At 42.2% G+C, this 23,103-nt stretch overlaps 1 protein-coding gene across 1 annotated transcript; it reads left to right on the top strand.

The window, feature by feature from the left end:
* The first annotated feature begins 124 nt into the window (after positions 1–124).
* Positions 125–19,862, top strand: PLA2G15 (phospholipase A2 group XV). The gene is made up of 6 exons (XM_053399524.1): positions 125–440; positions 9,986–10,142; positions 14,043–14,161; positions 15,295–15,393; positions 16,085–16,309; positions 16,937–19,862. The coding sequence occupies exons 1-6, from the start codon at positions 272–274 to the stop codon at positions 17,446–17,448; spliced, it is 1,281 nt and encodes a 426-aa protein (XP_053255499.1). The 5' UTR covers positions 125–271; the 3' UTR covers positions 17,449–19,862.
* Positions 19,863–23,103: the final 3,241 nt, after the last annotated feature.

Genomic DNA, 23,103 nt, shown 5'->3' with positions numbered 1-23,103 from the left:
AGGGTGGGGAGGGAATAGGAGGAGCGCCGGAACGCCTAGTTCTCTCTCATTGGCTATGAGGCAGCCGGTGAGAAGCTGATTGGCTAGCCGTCCCCCCCCTTTTATATAGGCCCTTTGGCACCGCGCGCGCCGCCTCAGCTGACAGGCTCCGGCGGTCGGAGGAAGCTCGAGAGGGGAGAGAGCCGTTTTGTTTGTCTCGAGGCGGCGGCGGGAGTGGGACTCTGATCGCTTTCGCGGCTCGCTCCTCCGAAGAGGGGCATGAGCTGAGGCGATGATGCGGCCGGCCGGCTCGAGGCGGGGTCGGAGGAAGCGGCTCCTCCCGGACGGGGCTGCCTTCCCCTCGCTGGCCCTTCTCTTCCTGCTGCTCTTCTGCTCGCCTCACGGCGCCTGCTGCCTGCCCCGCAGAGGAAGGAGCTCCCCCGGCCCCCCGGTCGTGCTGGGTAAGGACTGGCCGGGGGGCGGAGTCCGTGTCGGGGTCGGAGAGGAAAAATGGGCACCTGTGAGGAAAGGTTGCCAGGGCTACAGATCCCCCCACATGGTTGGGACGAGAAGTTTCCGTGGGGTTTGGGGAGGGGGGAGGCACCCTTCAACTTCAAAAGCCCCCCTGGCTATTCATGGGCTCAGGGTGGGGCGGCGATGTGGAGAGACGTGGGCGAAGGGGGATGTGGGGAGCCTGGAGGTCACCCTCAAGCCCAGAGAGGAAGCAGTAAGTTCTGCTTTATTGGCTGGGGTTTTTCTGTTCAGGTTTATTCTGTTCATGCCTTATGTTTGCACTTGATCCTTTTAAAAAAAATATTAACGTGGGCTAATAGGTTAATTGGGACGCGGGTAGCACTGTGGGTTAAACAGAGCCTAGGACTTGCCGATCAGAAGGTTGGCGGTTCGAATCCCTGCGACGGGGTGAGCTCCCGTTGCTCGGTCCCTGCTCCTGCCAACCTAGCAGTTCAAAAGCACGTCAAAGTGCAAGTAGATAAATAGGTACCACTCCGGCGGGAAGGTAAACAGCGTTTCCGTGCGCTGCTCTGGTTCTCCAGAAGCGGCATACTGATGCTGGCCACATGACCTGGAAGCTGTATGCTGGCTCCCTCGGCCAATAAAGCGAGATGAGCGCCGCAACCCCAGAGTCGGTCACGACTGGACCTAATGGTCAGGGGTCCCTTTATCTTTACCTAACAGGTTAATTGTGGCCGAAAGTCTCACGGATCCCAAGTCCCCGCTGCATCACAAGCCCAAGCACACAGTGACCTGAGTTTTGGACTTTTAAGAGTGAAGGGGGAGAGGATGGCTTGAAACATTCTGGAATTGCTTGTCTTTTAGGATGAAAGTTATGGGGACTAGGGAGCCTGGGGAGAAGCTTTGAGAGGAGGCAGTAAGCTCTGTGGCTGTAGGTAAGAAGGTCACCAGCAATTCCAGGTTGGGTTTGGAAAGCCAGCTGCCGCCACCACCACCTTAGGTGTAGGTAGTCTTGAACTAGATGGACTAATGGTCTGACTTGGGATTAAAGCCACCAAACATTAAAGGCTGTGTTAGTCTAGACTGGAAATGCACACATTTTAGTTCTTCAGTGTTCTCACTTGGAGAAACCAATTGCTTGATGCTATCCCAGGCAGGCATGTGTAGGGGGCAGGCAGATGAGTTCACTTGTGCAGGGGATTGGAGGGTTAACTGGCCTGCAGTCTGCCCGGGGCCTGCCAGACTTATGCTGCCATCATATCCAGAATGCCCAGTGCCTCCAAGCCAAACGGGATCTTAAGCAACTAACTAGTTTGAATGCAGAAAGTCCTAGATTCAATCCCTGACATCTCCAGATAGCACTGGAAATGTCCCCTGACTGACCCCGTAGAGAGCTGCTGCCATTCAGTGTAGACAGTACTGAGCTAGATGGACCAATGGTCTGACATTGCATAAGGCAGCTTCCTACATTCCACCCTGCATCCTCACTATCACTTAGTGTAACAGCTATGTACCACTGTAATAATGTTAACTTTAACCTCCTTCCTGCCAATGTGGTTTGTATCCAAGTAAATGAAAATCATTGGACTTAAGTTATTAATGTACATTGATTTCAGTGTCTACTCTGTATGGCCTAATAGGATACAACCTAGACTAAATGGATAAATAACACAGGAGGTGTTGTAGTCCTATGCAGGTTAATGGTGTTTTTCTTCATTTGATTCTCCAGATATTTGGCTTAAGCGACATTTATTTATTTATTTATTTATTGGTGACATTTAGCTTTAACAAATATTTACAACAGAGATGCCAACTCTGATACCAATATTAAAGAAAAACTATGGCTTTTCTTATGCTGTGGGATAAAACCAGTAGTGAATAATCTATAAGCCTAACATCCCACTGCCTGGAACCCTTCACATACCGGTATTTACCAGGGAGTAAGTGTCTTTTATAGGTCTCTGTTAAATGAGCTCAATTCAGTTAATATAGAATCATAGAATCATAGAGTTGGAAGAGACCACAAGGGCCATCGAGTCCAACCCCCTGCCAAGCAGGAAACACCATCAGAGCACTCCTGACATATGGTTGTCAAGCCTCTGCTTAAAGACCTCCAAAGAAGGAGACTCCACCACACTCCTTGGCAGCAAATTCCACTGTCGAACAGCTCTTACTGTCAGGAAGTTCTTCCTAATGTTTAGGTGGAATCTTCTTTCTTGTAGTTTGGATCCATTGCTCCGTGTCCGCTACTCTGGAGCAGCAGAAAACAACCTTTCTCCCTCCTCTATGTGACATCCTTTTATATATTTGAACATGGCTATCATATCACCCCTTAACCTCCTCTTCTCCAGGCTAAACATGCCCAGCTCCCTTAGCCGTTCCTCATAAGGCATCATTTCCAGGCCTTTGACCACTTTGGTTGCCCTCCTCTGGACACGTTCCAGTTTGTCAGTGTCCTTCTTGAACTGTGGTGCCCAGAACTGGACACAGTACTCCAGGTGAGGTCTGACCAGAGCAGAATACAGTGGCACTATTACTTCCCTTGATCTAGATGCTATACTCCTATTGATGCAGCCCAGAATTGCATTGGCTTTTTTAGCTGCCGCGTCACACTCTTGGCTCGTGACAAGTTTGTGGTCAACCAAGACTCCTAGATCCTTTTCACATGTAGTGCTCTCAAGCCAGGTGTCACCCATCTTGTATTTGTGCCTCTCATTTTTTTTGCCCAAGTGCAATACTTTACATTTCTCCCTGTTAAAATTCATCTTGTTTGTTTTGGCCCAGTTCTCTAATCTGTCAAGGTCGTTTTGAAGTGTGATCCTGTCCTCTGGGGTGTTAGCCACCCCTCCCAGTTTGGTGTCATCTGCAAATTTGATCAAGATGCCCTTGAGTCCATCATCCAAGTCGTTGATAAAGATGTTGAATAAGACCGGGCCCAAGACAGAACCCTGTGGCACCCCACTAGTCACTCTTCTCCAGGATGAAGAGGAACCATTGATGAGCACCCTTTGGGTTCGGTCAGTCAGCCAGTTACAAATCCACTGAGTGGTAGCATAGTCAAGACCGCATTTTACCAGCTTCTTTACAAGAATATCATGGGGCACCTTGTCAAATGCCTTGCTGAAATCAAGGTAGGCTACATCCACTGCGTTCCCTTCATCTACCAGGCTTGTAATTCTGTCAAAAAACGAGATCAGGTTAGTCTGACATGACTTGGATTTCACCAAACTGTGTTCTTCACATACACAAATGGTTGTAGTTTTTAAACTAGGAAATACACACATCTAAAAGCGTATACTATGTTTATTTTGGCATTGGGAAACCTTGCCTGTTGACTAGATCTTGACCCGCTTCAAAATGAAACATAATCTTATTTATAGTACTTCAGTTATTTGTGTAGAGCAGAATGACAGATTAAATGTAGGCAGTGTTCTGACTACTGCAGAATTTAATCATGCAGGTATGTGTTCACAGAATAGAAACAATAAATAGCTCTTTAAACTGTTGCATTGCAATCAGCCAAAAGCAGAGGTTAGCTGTTATGGTGTCATTGAGACAAAGGCTGATTATCTTTTTAAAATTTTCACTATTGTTTAAAACGATATGTCATATTGAGAGACCTGATTAACAGAATCAAATAATGAAATGAATTTACATGTGTGAATTTCTGAGGTCGTGGAGTGGCAAACAGTTTGCCTATGTGTCTCTTTATGGAGATGAGCCTTTACCAGCTCTCTCTTCTTACTTGTTTTCCACAAAGGCTAAACAATGTGCTTTGACATTTAATCCAGGGCTGGCATCAACTGAGATAAAGCGACCAGTGAAATATCTGCAGATCTAATATCAGGCTTCAGCCACATGAGAAATAAATGAGTTAAAATAAGTCATGTGCTAGACAGATGCTCACTATGGGGCTTTAATGCAGCTGCTAATAAATCCAATATGGGCAAGCAGATGGCTATTAGCATATCTTGTTTATATGAAGATTCAAATAATATAAACAACACCCTGCTCCTTTGTTTATGGGAGCATTAATTTCCTGTTTCTATCAGAACTGGGAACACACCAGTTACTAATTTTTTTGTCTTCCCATGACTGTCTGATCTCAGATGCAATACAATCAGCTCACAACTTATGAACCTGCACAATCACAGCTTTATGTGCCTGGTGGCTGGCCAGCATGCAGATTGCAGCTCACAGAATAATAGAGTTGGAAGGGACCCTGAAGATCATCTGTGTCCAATCCCCTGCAATTAAATGGACACAAGGTGGAGAGTTTAAACGCTCTTTCTGTGTTGGGTTTTCCTATGATGAATAGAGCTTTTAAGCTCTTTCCCTTGCTTACTGGGCTCTGGGAAGATCTTGCACTGGCTCTGGGAGCCACCCGGCACCTGTGTGAGAGCCTTTCAGAGACCAGCAAGCAAGACACAGCTTAAAAGCTCTCTGCGTTGCATGAGGGACAAGGGCCACTCAGCATGCCAACTCCAGAAAAGTAGAGATGGTCATGCAGGTGGGGTTAGTAAACCGTTTCCCTAAATTTAAGCCATTTACTATTTACAAGTTTTATGCTGCAAAACACCTGTGAAATGAAAAACATCAGCAACAAAAAATTCCACAATATCTATAGATTCTTGCAGTTTAGCTGTTTTTTCCTTTTGTCCATTGTTAACTTGTTGGGGTAAAGAAATATTCCATGTGGTTTTCCAAGCCGAACCTTCCTCCCAAAAAGCAACAAAACCCAGTCCAGGGAAACAGATGTCCTACTTCTGACACATCATACATGGCTTCATTTTGGGACATTTTACCACACTGACATATTTAAATTGACTTGGGTAGAAAAAATGTCTTATGTTATCCCACGTCAGTTTGGGAATTGCTGTGGGGGTGGGACGACGACAAAAAAAACCACTACTACGACCTACCCCAGAAAGCTGTCTGTGTCTCTTTTTTAATTGTCTTGGTTAGTTCCTATATGCATAGTAATAGTAATAATAAATAATAATAATAATAATAATTTATTATTTGTACCCCGCCCATCTGGCTGAGTTTCCCCAGTCACTCTGGGCGGCTTCTATAGAAACCAAAAATACACTAAAATATCACACATTAAAAACTTCCCTGAACAGGGCTGCCTTAAGATGTCTTCTGAATGTCAGGTCGAATGCATAGGTCGAATAGGGTTGTGTAAGCATCAACTAGGGATGAGTAGTTAATGGGCTACTTAAAAAGCAAACGAAACCAACAGCAATCCTCTTAATATTTTGCTTCTTTCCTCACCCTAGGGCTTTCCAGATGCTTAACTGGTGAATTTCAAAAGATGAAAGTAAATGTAAATTGGCCTTTGGACTGTAGTCAAAGATCTGCCTGCTCATATTGCAAGAGACTGCATAACTACTTGTGTTCCTGTCTTTGCATAGGTTTTATCTCTATCATCTATAACCTACGCATGCAAGTGCAATTTGTTCCTGTAGCAGGTTGCTTACATAAACAACCATGCCCATCTCGTATTAGGGAGTAGAGCCACATTCTTTTTTACTTGGTGATTGCTTCTTGGCCATCACCGTTCTCTTGAATAATTGCAATCTCTTTACTTGACTTAGTAGGATAAGAAGCTTTCTGTGATCCACTTGGTCTGCTCTTCCTTCTTTGAAACTAAATCATTGCCTCTCAAACTGGCAGTTAGCCATGGAGATAGTTGCAGGTGGAGGTACAGAACATGCATTGTGGCACCTTGTTAGGAAGATTAATTTCAGTGATAGTTATTATTGACTGATTGCCCCATGATTTAATGTATAGCCACAGCACGGGATTCTTGCCCACAGTAGTAGATATGATGGTCATCCGAACTGAATTTGCCCATTCCCGTCCATTTTAGTTGTCAATATTTATTCTTGCCATCTCATTTTTGACCACATCCAACTTACCAAGGTTCATGGTTCTTACATTCCAGGTTCCTATGCAATATTTTTCTTTACAGCATTGGACTTTCCTTTCGCTTCCAGGCATATCCGCAACTGCGTGTCCTTTCGGCTTTGGCCCAGCCGCTTCATCAGCTCTGAATCTACTTGTACTTGTCCTCCGCTCTTCCTCAGTAGCATTTTGGACACCTTCCGACCTGTGGGGCTCATCTTCCAGCGTCATAACTTTTATATGCCTGTTGTCTTTGTCCATGGAGTTTTCTTGGCAGGGATACTGGAGTGGCTTGCCGGTTCCTGCTCCAGGTGGACCACGTTTGGTCAAAACTCTCCACTATGACCTGTCCATCTTGGGTGGCCCTGCACGGCATAGCTCATAGCTTCTCTGAGTTATTCAAGCCCCTTCGCCACGGCAAAGCAGTGATCCATGAAGTGGGACCTCAAGAATATCTGCTTTTAATTTTCTTTTAATTTTTGCCACAGGGCAGCATGCTTGGACATAGTGTTTTTTAGTCATAAAGGAAAATGCCTGATAGGCAAGTATTTCAGACTTTTGACTACATTGCCAAGCTTTGTAGCAGCTGGAAATAAAAGCTTGCTGCAGCACATTAGTGCATAATCTATGTAGATCCAGATCCAGTTTGATACCATTCATTTGAAACAATACCATTTTCAGTCTATAACTGCTGCTACAAATTATACTAACTGACGCAAGCTTTGCTCTTGGGTAAGCAAGTAGGTTGGACTAGTATCAAGGGTAGTGTATTTATAAACATTCATAAGGATCTTTTTGCTCATTCTGCTATGTACTACTTATTTAAAAGAACTTCAGTGCTTTTAAGCAAACCGTTCAGCTTTGTTGTTTTTCTTTTCATTTACATTAATTCCTGAGGGGGGGGGGTTTAAGCAAGTACATTTTAGGATCAGAGTTGGTTTGCTAGATCACTTACAAAGGGTTTGAATTGACTTTTTGCTAAAATTCTTAAGAACCTAAGGGCCAAACTACACGCGACAGCAATGCAACACAATCTACAGTTGACTGCGTACAATTCCTAGGAAGCCAGCCAATGGTCAAGTTTTAATATGATGTGGGCCAGATGTGGATGGGGGTGGGGTACTTAACCTTTCCCTCCCTAGCTTCATTTCAGCTGTTTTTAACTTTGAGGTTTAGATTGCTACTGCAAGATGAAACACTGAGAACAAGTGGTTAGAATGCGGGGTTGAGAGCACAGGAAGGGCTCAGCACTCACTTGACATTTCTGTGCTTTAAATCATGCAAATACTCCTCTATAACAATTGATCAGGGATCTGCTTTAGACTCTGGTCTGTCACTGTCAGATGTAGTTTGGCCCTAAACAAAGCTATTTGGGTATTCAATTTCTTAAGCTCCTACTCCATTGTTTGACTCAGGTTGGCAGCTGGGTGTCTGTGGCAGGGTTTGTTTACTCATGCACTCTTCAGAAGAATCTGCACATCATGTGACTGCCCTTCTAGTCCTAATTATAACATAGAAGCTTCTTGCAAAATAAACAACCCTGAATTGTAAGTGGTTTTATAAACTCTTCATCTTGTTCAACAGTTACGGGAGACTTTTCCACAACTCCTGGGAAACAGAAGCTGCAAAAATAAAGAGTCCTATTTCTTGGAATTAGAGGTGAAAACTTGAGAACTGCCCACCATGAAGAAAACATGCTCAAATCCGTGTTATAACAGGCAGAGGGAGGGTGAATCAAGTTCTAAATCCCCAGCCAGTTTCCAAGTGCAAATATTTAAGACATTTAATTGTACCAGATTTTTAAATGCCTAATGAATGGTAGCTTCATCCACCCCCGCACACCTATTTATGTCAATTCTTCCTTCAGCTTCTTGAAAATAGTTTTGGTTTATATAGTTTCTATTTAGGTGGGAAAACCTTCAAGATTGCAACATTGGAAAGAAAATGTTTTTGCTAGGGTGGTAATTCTGTATCTAGCTTTTTGTTGTCTGCTCTAAGAATAGTACTATTAGTAAATACATGACTATTCCAGCCCTGGATAGACATCTGAGTCAAAGCAGCAAACAGAGATAGGGAAAGTAGTCAAACTGCCTGGTGCGTGATCTTGTCTAGATAATACAGGATGAGACCTTGAAAATGTTTTTAGGAGAAGGTTGCCTTGCAGGCTGGCTAGTCAGCATCCATTGATGCATATGTCGGGTGGTGGGCGGAGAAGAGATACTTAAGGCATATTTGCCCTGGTGACTTTCCAGAAGCTTCAGGGACCACAGACTGCAGCAGCCTAACTTCTGACATGGCTTGAGTTGCTGGGAGCTCTTGCACCTGCCAGACATGAACTAGGAGTGATTTGTGGAACATGTAACAAAGATTTTTTTTAAAAAAATGTGTTTTTCTTGTAAAATAGCTAGTGAAAAGTAAATGAAGAGAAAAAAGTGTTAACTCATTTAATGGAGTTATCATAGTCTTGATGGAAATGCAAACTAATATTGAAGAAGTGCCTATATAGCAGCTATTTTACAGGAAACAAGCATATTTCCTTACATTAAGTCCAATGTGATTGAAGTTCCTGTATTCATTTTCAATATTAAGTGAATAATCAGTTTTGAGGGAAGTGTCTGTAATGGTCTATATACAAAGCAATGCCAAATACACTTGTCCATGCAATTTTCATTCAACTTAATTTCAGAAGCAATTGAGATGATAAAATATATCACATTGTGCTGAGAAAAGAAACTGAGTTTCATGACTGTTGAATTCCATTCTCCATAAATTCTATCCAATCTGACATGAATGATGCTTGCTTTGGGCAATGTAAATGTTTGCTGATGAAAGAGATGGGGCATGAGGAGGAGGGACTGTCTTGCATATGCAGAAGTGCCTTGAACATTTTTTATAGAATTCATTTTGTTTTTATGTTGTGTAGTTTTGTGTATTTATACTGTAAACCGCTCTGTGATCTTGGGTGAAGGGTGATATACCGTATACATTTAATTAATATAATGAATGAATAAATAATTGTGAATCTTTATTGCATTCTTCCTTTCCTTCAGGTCAGAAATAGTATGAAAGTAGCATAAAGCACAGTTGATGTATATAATAGTGGAAAATATAAAGCAAACAAAAATTGTGATAAATAAGCTGACAAATCGGTTTTGTGTAATGTAGGTGGGAGGTTCCATGAAAGGACTCTTGGTTGCAAAATCTTCTAATAATAATTTTGAAGGTCTTTTTTCCTTGCATAGTTAAAAATGCATAGTGTGCTAAAATAGTTTGAAACAGTCAATTTAACTCCCATTTGTTGAGATAACAAGTTTCTCCCCCACCGAGCATAATCTGAACTCAGAAGTATTTATATTTCTTAGAATATCAAGCATCACAAGAGTGTGATAATTCTTACAGGTCAGCTGACAGGTTTGGAGACTGAGTAATTTCCAGGCTACTTTACAATAGTGCTGAGGCCATTTCTCCACAGAGCTCCGATTGCTTTACAGAGTGTAGCATTTTTTAAGTAATAAAACCTCAATGCATTTTAAAAGCAAGTGTAGCTTTGGGGTGGGAATAAAAATGCCTGAGAAAAACCACAGCACTTGATGTAACTCTTCCCTTCCTTTTACCATTACAGTGCCGGGAGATTTGGGTAACCAGTTAGAAGCAAAGTTGGACAAACCTTCTGTGGTGCACTACCTCTGCTCCAAGAAGACAGAAAGTTACTACACATTGTGGCTCAACTTAGAACTGCTGCTTCCTGTTATCATTGACTGTTGGATAGATAATATCAGGTGGGTCATAGCACTGTTAAAAGGACTCGGTTCTGTGTAAAAATGGGACTTAAATAATTTTATTCTTTTTTGGGTAGCAAGAAGTACCCAAATTGTATGATATCTAGGGACATTCAAGCTGAGATCCCAAACCACTCAGAAGGCAATGTGGGAAAGTCAGTGGGATCAGAATTCAAATCCTGGCTCGGCTATTATGTGTAGCAGCCAGAAAACTATGAAGTCTGTATGCAGTTTGTCACTTTTGAGGAACACATGTCCACAGCAGGAAACTACAGTAATTGGCAGCAGGTTTAGGCTACAATCAAACAGTGCAAAATATGTGTACGTGCCATGGATTCACAATTTCCCATTGCAGTATAGGAAATTTGATTGTGTGTGAAACAGAGAATCATTTAGTTCCACCCTTGTTCCTCTGGGACAATTTTCATGGTGATTCCCTGCCAGCTACTCACATGGTTTGTGTTCTAAATTTTGTTAGCGAAGACTGTGGCTTGATATGCTGTAGGAATTGAGCAAGCATTCAAAAAGGTGGTAGTTTGAAATTGGCAGGAATCCAGTCATGAAATACTATCTGCATACATAAAAGTTCAAATAGCTGTTGAATCATAGAATTGTAGAGTTGGAAGGGACCCCAAGCATCATCTAGTCCAACCCCCTGCTGTGCAGTTAAAGCTCAGTTAAAACATCCATGACAGATGATCATCCCACCTCTGATTAAAAAGCTCCAAAGAAGGAGAGTCTGCCCCTTCAGAGGGAGTCTATTCCACTGTCAAACAGCTCTTACTGTCAGAAAGTTCTTCCTCATGTTTAGTCAGAATCTCCGTTCTTGTAACTTGAAGCCTTTGCTTCGGGTCCTATCCTCTTAAGCATGAGAAAACAAGTTTGCTCTGTCTTCCAAGTGACCACATGAATAAACTGTTATCCTTGAATTTGCTTGTTACTCAACTTGCATAATGCCTTTTTAACACTTCATTGCTTTCTTGTATTGCGCATCAGAATGTTAACTATGAGTTAATGATAAATTAAATGGTTCCTTGGACCCAGATGTCTCTCAAAGAGCAAGCACTACAAATGCTATATTACATCCATTTTCTTATTGACACAAGTCTGTAGACCTCATGTTACTAAGGCATTGGTTAACATTTCTCCACTTACCTGCCAGAACAGTCAAAGCAGAATGATTAATTACCTTATTTGCTTATGACAAAAACATATGTCCAGCACTCAAGTTGAGGACATTAGCCAAAATCATCAGGTGCATTTTAAGGCCAACTGCTGGAACTCATCTACATTACAGGGAGTGGAGGAAGGGAGAGCTCTAGGAAGAGGGATACTGTATGGCAGCAAGAACAAGGCCAACCAATTGTTTGCAATAATTAGACTGGGCTGCTTCAGATAGTACCTAGCAGCTAAGTGGATATTGTTCTTATGCTATATTAAGTCTGTCTGAGAAGCTTTGTTGAAATAACCTACTTAAAGTTGTCTTACCAGTCTCTTAACCCTTTTTGCTAAGACTCTACTTATGGCGGGCCTTCCGGGTTAGCGCCATCGGCGAAATGGCGGAGTTCCTCTGATCGGAGGAACTGGCTCCGTGGAAACTGGGTCTACCCGCCACGGTGAAGGTGGGGACCCGCTAGAAATCCCAGGTGGAAGAAGCCTGGGAACGTGGGGTTTGGCAGAGCACCAGGAGCGCCTCCCCTACTCGCGGGGGACCCCATTTTGGGGCTCCGGAGTGAAGTAGGGTGATCGGGTGCGGTGCTGCGAACTGACTGCTATTTTCACGGAGGGAAGCCGCATTGCCATTGCCGGAGAGCGCTGACTTTTTCCTGTCGACAATTGGACTCTAAACAAGTACCCGTGAGTAGAAACGGAAAATTGGATCAAGAAATATCTTAATTTGGCACCGAAGCGGGAAGGTTCAAAACAGGAAGTCCACCTTCCGCTTTCTGTAAATAGACTGAAGCAAAAATCTTGTAAGCTAATAGCCTGGAAAGTCGCTTTATAAAGGTCGAAATTTCCTTCATTTATAACCATTAAAACCCCCTTGGAAGCAGGAGAAAAGGGGGGGAAATTAAACTGTTCAAGCCTGCTGGAGAGGGAGTAAAGGAAAATAAGTTTCCACCGTCTCAAACCTGGGAACGGGGTGTCAGAGACAGAAATTATCGGAGACTTCCATTGACTGTGAATGGAACATTTTGACAGATAGCAAGAAAAAAGAGAAACAAATTGATTCCAATGTTGCCTGTTGCATTCTAAAGAAACAAAATATTTGAAAATTGAAAGTAACTTTCTTTTGTTGGACATGATTTAAAAAGATGGACACAAATAGAAATTGTATCCTCTAGAGGGAGCTTGTCAAATTGTTGCTGCAGTTCACTTGGGGATTTCACACCTGCGAGATTAACGTCGTGGGACCAGACTGTGACCTTGAATAAAAATGTGTTTGGAAGAAGTCCTGGTGCTTGCTTTTTGCAAGACAAGTGCTTTGTTGGAGCAGTTGCATGAGAAGGTGGATTTGATGAACGAGAAGTTGGATTTGATGACTGTTGTAATCAGTGAATGTGAACAAATAGGGAATACTGACATAGAAATCATACAGGGACCAATCCAGGAAACTGGTTCGACCGGGCAAATGCAAGGGCAGATAATAATGAAGCTATGGTGCTACCTCAAGCAACACAAATGGAGAGACCCGAGGCCCTGCAAGAGCGTAAGCCGCTGTTTTGGAAGAATGAACTTGAATTAGGCCAGAGGGAGTTTGGAGCTGAGGAGGCTCTCAACTTTGGAGAGATTTTGAAATATGCTGTTAAAGATCTTTTGGATTATATTGATGACTGCGGGGAGTGGGACTGTGAGGAATGGGCTGGTCTGATGTGGGGAGATGGACATGAGTATGGGTGGAAATTCCCCGGAGACCTACTCCCCAAGGAGAAAGGAAAGAAACTAAGAAAGAGACCAACAAAAGACAAGGAAAAGTGCAAGTATAAACAAGAAGAAAAAGATCTGCAGAAGGGGCATGGAAGAGACTTAAGAGCCTCGGATATCAGACTACCAGGCTGATGGACTAGATGGAATGGATAGTAAGGACTGACATAACCCGAGACCAGGAAGAAGGGATGTTGGATGAAAATTGGAAGAGTCTATAAAGAAATTTTTTTTTTTTGGGAATTAGTGTAAAATTAATGAATATTAGGGAGAATGTTGGAATGAAATTGTCTGGCTTTAGCAGAAATGATATAAGGATAAATAAGTATTAAGTTTTTAAGTCTTAAGGTATTTTATGGTAAGATAAGGTTAAGGTATTTTATGGTAAGATAAGGTTAAATAAAGTAAGGTAAATTGAATAACAGAATATGGTGAAAGATGGATAGGATGTATAGAGTTAATTAATTGGTTATAAGCTAAATATAGAAAGGATTTGCTGAAACAATGACTGAATCAGGATACAAGAAGAGGGAGGTGTGAGGAAGTCGGGGAAATAGGCAGATGAAAGATAGGATATGGAATGACTGATTTGTTTTTAACTATTTTTATTTTTCTGTATTTTGTATCTTTTTGTCTTCTTTTCTCTTCTTTTTTTTCTTTTCCCCCCTTTTTTCTTTTTCATATTTTTGTATTTCCTCTGAAATTTTAATAAATATTATTACAAAAAAATAAAATAAAACTCTACTTATGGCTGGCTATATTAGTAAAGAAAGCTTATCTCTTCCCTCTAGACCTGAAGTCTAGAGTATGCTGCAGATTGGACTTAACACCTTACTGGTTTAATTAGTGTATGTTTGTGTGCATCAGAAAACAAGTTTTCAAAGTCCATTTGTTGTGCACCTTTTGTGTACCTGATAATTCAAATGTATAGACTCCCATTCAAATTTTGGTCTTGATACTGATATTTTCCCCTAGGCTAGTATACAATCGAACAAGTGGATCCACTGGGCCACCAGATGGGGTGGATATCAAAGTCCCTGGATTTGGACAGACTTTCTCCTTGGAATTCCTTGACCCTAGTAAAAGAAGTGTTGGTATGTATTTTTCACCTAATCTGATCTCATTTGGACTCTTGGCGGTGGTAGTGTCAAGTCTCAAATATGCATGCATGAAACATACTGGCAAAATAGTTCCTTCCCCTAAATGTCCTTGGACAAAAACCAGAATAATTCCAGAGATGGAGAATAGTTCCTGAGATTTATTCTCTGTGTGCCTTTGTTTGAATTTTATGGAAAGAGCTCACACTTGTCTGATTGGAAGGCTGGGAAAAGAACTAATCTGTGTTGTACATAGGCCCAAGCATGTAATTTAGGAAGGGACATAGGAAGCTGCCTTGTACTGGGTCAGGATTTTTCTAGGGTTTCAGACAAGTGTCTCCCCTAGCCCTACCTGAATATGATGAGCTATGGCTGTTCCTCAACTTGCCTGTGTACATATTGCCATTTGTAGTGCACTCTATTTGATTTAGAATGCTTTTTCCTTGTAGTAAATGTAACATTCAAGTCTGATATCAGAAACAGAAATAACAATGCCCCCATGGTGCCAGGGTTATTTAGATGGCATTTCTTGCCCTCACCCTTGGTGTTAACTTTCAGCCTTCATTTCCTTGGCAACAGAGTGGAAATGTGCTCAGCCCATGATAGAGGCAACCATGTTAAACTATGTTAGTTATGGAAACACAGTTCAGTACTCTACCAGCTGCTAAGGTCAGTACCATCTCACCTGGTATTAGAAGGTCAGAGAAAATTTAAGTGGAACAAAACCAGACTGCGTCAAAGGTGAACTGACAACCATCTCTGAGTGCTCATTTCCAACAGCTGTGATCATATAGGTTCTTATGTTCTTCCTGTGGTCATGTACCCTCATAGATGAAAACATAGAGCAAACTGACCACTCAAGAATGAACAGTTGTTGGAACATCTTGTCCCAGATGGCTTGAAAATGAATGTCATCTCCAGATTATGATTTCAGAATTGTTGATGAACGTAACTGACACTGTAATTGTTTATAACTGAAGAATGATTAATTTGAACAAATTAACTGATAACATGTTGTAACCAATATGGGAGTTGGCTTAAAAAGGCCCTGAAACTTTAACGTTACATAAAGGGCAGTGTTAATTGGGCCTGCGGTATTGTTGCAATTCAGTTTCTTCTTTTGGCCATAGGTACCTACTTCTATACACTGGTGCAGACTCTGGTGGACTTGGGCTATCAACGGGATGAAGATATTAGAGGCGCTCCCTATGATTGGCGGAAGGCACCAAGTAAATAAATCTTCATCTATCGGGTTTAGGGTTACAGAGCAGAACGAACTGTGGCTCATGCAAACACACAATTTGTGGTAATCAAGTTTTTCCAAGGCTTACAAGTTCAACCTATTTAGCCCCTGATGCAACTGAATGTCACCTGATAGTTAAATAGTTACAGGGTTGTTTAAATACAAGTCTTGGTGACCTTTCTACTTCATACAGCCAAGATTGTGCAACAAGCCAAATTGTTACTGAAGAGCTGTGCTGGAATCCTGGAGGGTAGATGTTGATACAGGGTGTTGTTAAAGTTACGCACCATCCATGCAAATCAGTGCTTTTTAATGAGGCCATTTCACATTTTCGGTTCCCGGTCATTGAGATGCAGAAGTCACGTGGTGTACATGCATGTGTGAACAAAATCATTCTCTTTGCAGCCTGTGTCAGATTATACAATCAAGACACACTTTCTTTTAACTTAGACTCATAGAAACAAACAAACCTGAGAGACTTTTGTCTTGAATGTTGGGGAGCTAGTCTGAAAGGTTTAGGGAATTGTGGGCAATGGGGGGGAAACCTATCCAAAACAGTGCACATGATCTTCTACAGCTTTCAGTTCAGTGTTAAATGTTTTAAATAAAATGACAATAGAGATACTTAATAAGCTCATTCAGTTAATGGGATAAATTATCTGCCTTCCTCCTTCTAGATGAGAATGCAGACTATTTTGTGGCCCTCCGGAAGCTGATAGAGATAATGTATGAAGAATATGATCAACCAGTGGTTTTAATTGCCCATAGCATGGGGAATATGTATGTTCTCTACTTCCTCAGCCATCAGCCTCAAGACTGGAAAGACAAATACATAAGGGACTTCATTTCACTTGGTGCCCCATGGGGAGGAGTGGCAAAAACTCTACGTGTTCTAGCATCAGGTAAATGTCTCCAGCTTGCAGAGGGAGGGGGGGTTTCCATTAAAAGGGACAGGGGTTTGTGGTGCAACTTGAACATGCTTAGCTACATCTAGATGTACTACTGTAATAAATAACGACAGTCTTCATCCTAAAACCAGCTTTTGGTTGAAGAGAGCCAGCCCGAAACAGGCATTGGAGGACAATCAATATTTGAATTTCCAGGATGATTGGATTCTATAATTGTGGGAAGTTACTGATGGTCTTAAGTACTGATGTTGTTCAAAGCCAACTCCTGCCTAATTTTAAAGATAGGGAGGCAGAGTCCTTAGATAGCAGGTAATATATTTATCTGTTATGAAACCATCAAGCGATCTCTCAAGGTAAGTCTTTAGATTACATGAAGTTATTTATATTGTATGACAGTTTTATACGGCAGTAGTTTTCCTTGGATTATGCCCTCTTTGGCATCAAATATTTTTACTGTTGCCCTCCATGTCAGGGCTTGAACAGTACAACCTAATAAGTGTAAAATGACAACATTCAAACTATACTTTAGTTTTGGTCTGTGTCATGAGTTTATAACTACTAGATTATGGGTTTATGTGACAACATGTAATCACTAACCAGATAATACTTTTAATGCCTCAGGTGACAATAATCGGATCCCTGTCATCAGCTCCCTTAAGATCAGAGGCCAGCAGAGATCTGCAGTGTCAACCAGCTGGTTGCTCCCTTACAACTACACCTGGTCTCCAGAGAAGATCCTTGTCAGCACTCCATTTGCTAACTATACTATTCAGGATTACCAAAAGTTTTATACAGACATTGGCTTTGAGGATGGCTGGCTCATGAGAACAGAGACCGAATCCTTGGTCTACAATATGATTCCTCCAGGGGTGCGCATACACTGTCTTTATGGTACTGGGGTGGAGACCCCAGAGTCATTCTTCTATGACACCTTTCCCGACAAGGATCCTAAGATCTTTTATGGTGATGGTGATGGAACAGTGAATTTGCGAAGTGCCTTGCAGTGTCAGAAGTGGGTGGGCCAGCAGAAACAGAATGTGACACTCTATGAGCTTCCAGGGAGTGAGCACATTGAAATGCTCTATGATGCCAATACAATTTCCTACGTAAAGAAAGTTCTCTTTGGTTCATGACACAATGCATAATACCCTCTTCTGACATGACACTTGAAGGGCCTTTTAAGGCAGGGAGGAAGAATGGCTATTTTGAACAACCCTATTTAAAGCCTGCTTGACTTGTTTGGGCCTTGTTGGAAATGTTGCTGTCAATTAATGATCACTTGTCTCTTTGATTAGTGCTCATAACACAGTGTGGTGTCCTACATACAAAAGCTCATTCCAGCTGTATTTAGTGCAATCCAAGTGCCCATCTTTGTGAAGAATGTGCTGCGCTTGTTCTCTGGGATGTGGGGAAGGGCATAGATGAGCTGTAATATAAAGAAAAGAACAATAACAATAACATAACCTTTTCTGAAGGGTCACAAGTACTGGGTCATTGTTCCCAGCTGGGAAGCTAGTATTAAGTGAAGTCCCAGCAGCAGCTATTTGGTTTTATTTAAGTTGGTGACATCCAGCCAGATGAGTATTGTTCATGAAGAAGATACAGTATGTCTCTGAGCTCCTGATAAGATTTTCTAGCACAAGCTGAACCCTTTAGCTTGATCCTTGCCGGAGCAAGGTGGAGGTCAATGGCTGAAGGCAGCAAGGTTTTCTTTACTGCTGTAACTTGGATATTTCCAGTTGGCTGTAGATCTAAGAATTGACAGAGTAGATATTAAGGAGATGGTCTCTGTTTTGTTGTGATCAGTTGGCTGTCTCTAGAGTACTTGTCAACCTTTGTTCAGAAGCCAGTGCTGTGACAAGTGCTATTTTAGCCAGATGCCTTCCTTCCATGATCTGGAGTGTCTAAAACACAGGCTGCCTTCCAGCAACGCTTAGCATTGTAGAGCAAAATAACAGCCTAAACTGTTCTTGTTACTGGAGACTTCTTAAAGATGGAGCTGATAGTAAAGCTAACTCTTCCCAGAAATTTTTGTATTGTAACTTGGTTGTCATGTTTCATTGGGGTCTCCTTTTCTTGTACTGTAATCCTTTTCCAAATTCTATTTCCTTGTCCCCTATGGAAGATCAAGCCTTGTACTATAGAACAAAATGGCATGGGGCAAAGGTGCTCATGTTCCTGATTCAGGAGTGTAATGTGCAACCATAATTGCAGGAAGTGCCCGAAAAAAAAGCACCAACCTTCATCTGAGGCAGTGCTGGGCAGACTGCAAAAAAAGAGAGGCTCTGCTGACCCCATAATTGCCTGTTAGCTGCTGGGTTGGCCATCTATTGACAATCCCTCCTTCCAGAGCAAAAGGTTTAGTATTCATTCCTGCTGCTTCTGCCCACCCAGATAACAGCTTGTGACCATCTCCTCAGTTAACTAACCAGCATAAGTGTCTAGCCAACATGGCACGACCAAACTCTCCTGCCTTGAGCTCAGTATACGTTTGGGATACAAGCTGCTGCATCGTTATCTATGTCTGGTTAGTCCCTGTGTTGAAACTTTAAAAGCACCCAAAAGGGGGCGGTACATCAATTGTTGATGTCATAAGGGACACTTGTAATAGGGGGCTGACTTGAGATTTGTGCCAAATACTCCAGTTTAAGAGTAAGAGTGACCTGGAAATCTGAATTTTGTTCTGAGGAACTTGCACTGAGCCTGACCTCTTAGTAAGCAAGTGCACAGAGCGACAGATGTGGACACATTTACCATTCATATTTTTCAAATCTTCAGACTTTTTCCTAACTAGACAATGAGATCACACAGAATCTGCAGTGGTAGCTTACAGTCTGCAAGTATATTTTTCCGTTACTGGTATGGTGTAACATTTTTATATAGTCTCTGTCAAGCTTTTAGGTTTTCTAGATTGTGTATTGCTACATTGTAGTAGTTTTAGCATAATATTGGTCCTCCAAGAAACAAAATATTTATCAAAGTATTTATTGCCTTATGGAATGTGCAATCCTGTTCATCCAATTTCCTGTTTTTCAGTAATGCCAGTAACCATTTTAAACAAGGCCACTGGTGATCACTGTGGGCATGGCAATAACATAACCTCTGAAAGTTTCCAGCAGACATTGTTCTATGCCTTGCACTCTGAGAGTGCCTCCTCAAGCCATGTCTTTGAATTGTCAGCATCAATCTGCTTCTGTTTGTTCTGTAGCTGCAAGTTTCATTTGGGAATGCTTCTGATTGCAAATCTGACTTGCTAAACTGACGCTATACTTAATTATAGCTCTAAGATTGGTTCCACCTTGTCTGTTGCTCCCCATCCTACCCATATCAGTCTTACGGCCTCAAGGTACCATTATTCTTGGTGCCATGTAGATGGCTGGGTCCATGTGGGTGACACTGGGTTCCTTTTCCCCGCCGAGTTATTTCTTACTATTTGGCCTCACACATTCACAGGGAAATCCACATTCAGCACAACATCACTTTCATGGAACATTCTGAAGGCTAGGGCTTGCCTTAATGGTCTGTTTAGGACTGTTACAGCAGAGAACAGGAAACGAGTGTGACAGATCTTCAGAGACTTGCTAATTTACACTTCATATAGAGCTAACCATACATATGGCACTTAACAGTGGAACATAAGCAAAAGCACAGGTCTCTGATTCCTGAGTAGGATCCAATTTAAATTACAGCACGGGGTGCCAGGCTGGGGGAGTGATAGAGGTGAAGGTAACAAGAATGTGTTGATTTACTTGTGCTTAGGCTTAGTTTTAGTTGGGGATGAGGACTAAGGGGTTAAACCAAAGGCCACATGTATATTCAGAGTGCGCTCCTACTGTATGTGTGCCTTCCATACTTTGGCCTTGCATCATATTGTCCAGCTGTAGCTGGTAACTGGCATCTGTTGCTGTGACTTCCAGCCCCATTCTTATGTGCCCTGTAATACTTCTGTCCCACCTGCATTTCATTCTTAATACATAGTGCAATCAAAATGTCACCTCTTCATTTCTCCCTTCTCATCTGTTCTGATCAATCTCATACACCTGCCTCCCGTCGTTGATTCCAGGCCATTGGTGGTTTATTTATCAATGCTTGTGCCAGCTGCCTGCTGTAAAATTAAATATGGCCAAGTATCATTAGCTGTCCCACTGGGGCTTCTGGTTATATGACAGTCTTACAGTCTTTCTCTTCTGTACATTGGCTTTGTATCGTATTGTGGCTTTTTTGTTATGTTTTTATCCTTTAACTGATAACAGAATGGGAAAAGCTATATTGGGTTAGATTTTGCCATTTATATCCACCATTTAACATTGTGAATGATGGTTATTCATAAATTCGGTGGTGAAGTACTGATTGAACTGGAGCTTCCTGTAGATCATAGCCAGGGAGCCACAAATTGTGCAATTAATTTCCTGAAGCTCACATTTTTCAAACAACAATGTGTTTGTGTCCCTCTTTCAAACTGCTTTTTAGACTAGAGTTTTAAAGCATTCTATTTATCTTGGGAATCAACAATTCAAAGTCAAATTTTCACTGGGCATGACAATCCTAAAATGTGTCTTTGGGTTCTAGTTGCTGCTGTCAGTCTGTTAAAGCACATGAGACACACATTCTCCAACAGCTTGCCTCTTCATGCTATCTCTTGGTATCCCCAATTAATACAAATGTGTTCATTTTTCATGTCCCTGCAACTTTGCTCCCCAAAACCAAAATACTTTTAAGGACCAAATGCACTACAACTGATATGTAGAGAGTGCTGGATGGAACTTCAACTGCTCAAAATATAGATAGATAGATAGATAGATGCTGCTGCTGCAAGGTTTTAGGGCTACTATGTGATTCTGCTAGAAAGAGTAGATTTCACCATTGAGCAATAAGTGAAACGGAGTTTGCAGGCCAAAGTCAAGAATTCTAGCCATGAAGCTAGTTTGTGGAGTACATAGTATTTGAGGTGTTCAAAAATTCAGGGACTGAGCAATTACTTTGCTGTTCTCTGCTTAACAGTATTTAATATAGTACACTGCCTGGGAAGGCCTGTTGTTTTTCTATACACCTTCCTCTTTGTGTGAATGAGTTCAGTAGATTTCTGACAATTTGATTATCATACTTTGATAACATAATAAAGTGAATCAAATGCTAAATGTTTCCTGTGCCTCTCTTTTGTGCTTTCAAACACAGAATATTTAACAGCAACCGTCTGCTCTACAGCATGCAGTTTACAGACCTTGCCCAGAGAGCTCATAAAAAAGAAGGGCACTGTAGGCGATGGACAATACCCAACTGGCAACTGGTTGGTTCACTCTTTACCTGTGCAGGGTCTGAAGGCTCGTCATCAAGTTTATTCATGCGCCGCTTTTCAAAATCATGCCCAAAGCAGCTCACAAAGACAGAGAACAGATTGACTTACAGGTACAACAAAGCCATACTAACAAAAACACAAGTTTAGGGAACATAATATGAAATACACTCAACACAGCTGCAGCAGGAACAGTTCTTGGAGTCAACTAGGGCTCTGCTTTCCTAAAGCAACTGAGAATAGGCCTGCTGGCACCAGGCCTTCTATCACTCTCTGGGCACATGATGAAGGAACTTTGCTGAAGCTAAGGAGGTTTGGGGTCAGTGTTTGGATGGGGGGGGGGTCACCATGGACTTTTGTCATTATGATCTTGGAAGATGTTCAGTAGGGCTATTTCTGGGGTGAGCTCTTAATATCTGTTTAGTTATTTTGCATATCGCTTGCAGAAGGGTTGAATTTTAGGGCATTCCCACCACATGTGGAGGTATGTGCCTTTGAAGGTGCAGCCTCTCCAACATCTTGGTGAGGTTCCTAGGTGCATCAACGCCAGTTTCTGTGATGTTAAGTACCACCTACAGGTGAATTTCTGTGTGAGTTCCCTTCTTTTGGATGATATGGAATTAAAGGGAGGTTCAATGGGTGGGGTTCATTTCATAGCTTATGTCGTGCTCCCATTGTTCTTTGATTGTGTCAAGGGGGTTTGTGGGATTTTGGAGCAGTATTTTGTATATTGTGGATACCATCCCTTTGCTGTGTCCCTCTGCTGTCAGGAGAAGGTTTTCAAAGATTGCCAAGGGCCTAGTAGCTGCTGATTTTACTGCTGGATTGTTTAAGAAGGCATATAGTTGACCGTGTGTTAGCCCAAGGTATTTGGGTGTCCCCTACTTTGTCTTGTATTTCTTGTGTTGGTATGGGGTTGTTGTTTTTGTAGTAGTATTTTAGACAGTGTAGGCCATTGGTTTACCAAGTTTTAAGGTGTATGTTGGAATAGTGGGTGATAGGCCAGGGGGTTAGTGGAGATGGGGATAGTTTGCCTACTTTCCCCTTCAATGCTTTAAGCATGGACAGTGTGAACCTGTTCAGTGTTGTGGGGATTTTCTTTAGTTTGTTTTGGAGAAATGGGGATGCTGTTTTGGGGATGTTTTCGATGGTGTCTCTCTCCAAGTGGGCTCATTGTTTCGTCTCGTCTTCTAGAATATACTGGATTATGTGATGTATTTTGTTGGTGATGCAATATGATTATCTGAGCTCCACTTGGCCATCGGTGGGGGGCTCCCAGTTCCGGCGGGGTTGAGGCCACTGGGGAGGCTGGGGTCTCTGCATAGCCTCCCTGGTTGTTTCATTGGGCATCCCTGGTTCCCCACCGATGGCGGCGTTGGCGTTAATGCTGGTGGTTCGCAGGAGGTCTGTGCAGCTGTGGTGCTTGCCATCTTGCCTTGCCAGAATTCCATCAAATGCCACTGCACCCTTTTGTTGGAGGACAGAGGTGTGGGTG

This window comes from Podarcis raffonei, chromosome 8 (assembly GCF_027172205.1).
Source record: "Podarcis raffonei isolate rPodRaf1 chromosome 8, rPodRaf1.pri, whole genome shotgun sequence".
Lineage (NCBI taxonomy): Eukaryota > Metazoa > Chordata > Lepidosauria > Squamata > Lacertidae > Podarcis > Podarcis raffonei.
Note: the sequence above shows the minus strand (reverse complement) of the source record. Positions and strands in the feature narration are given on the sequence as shown.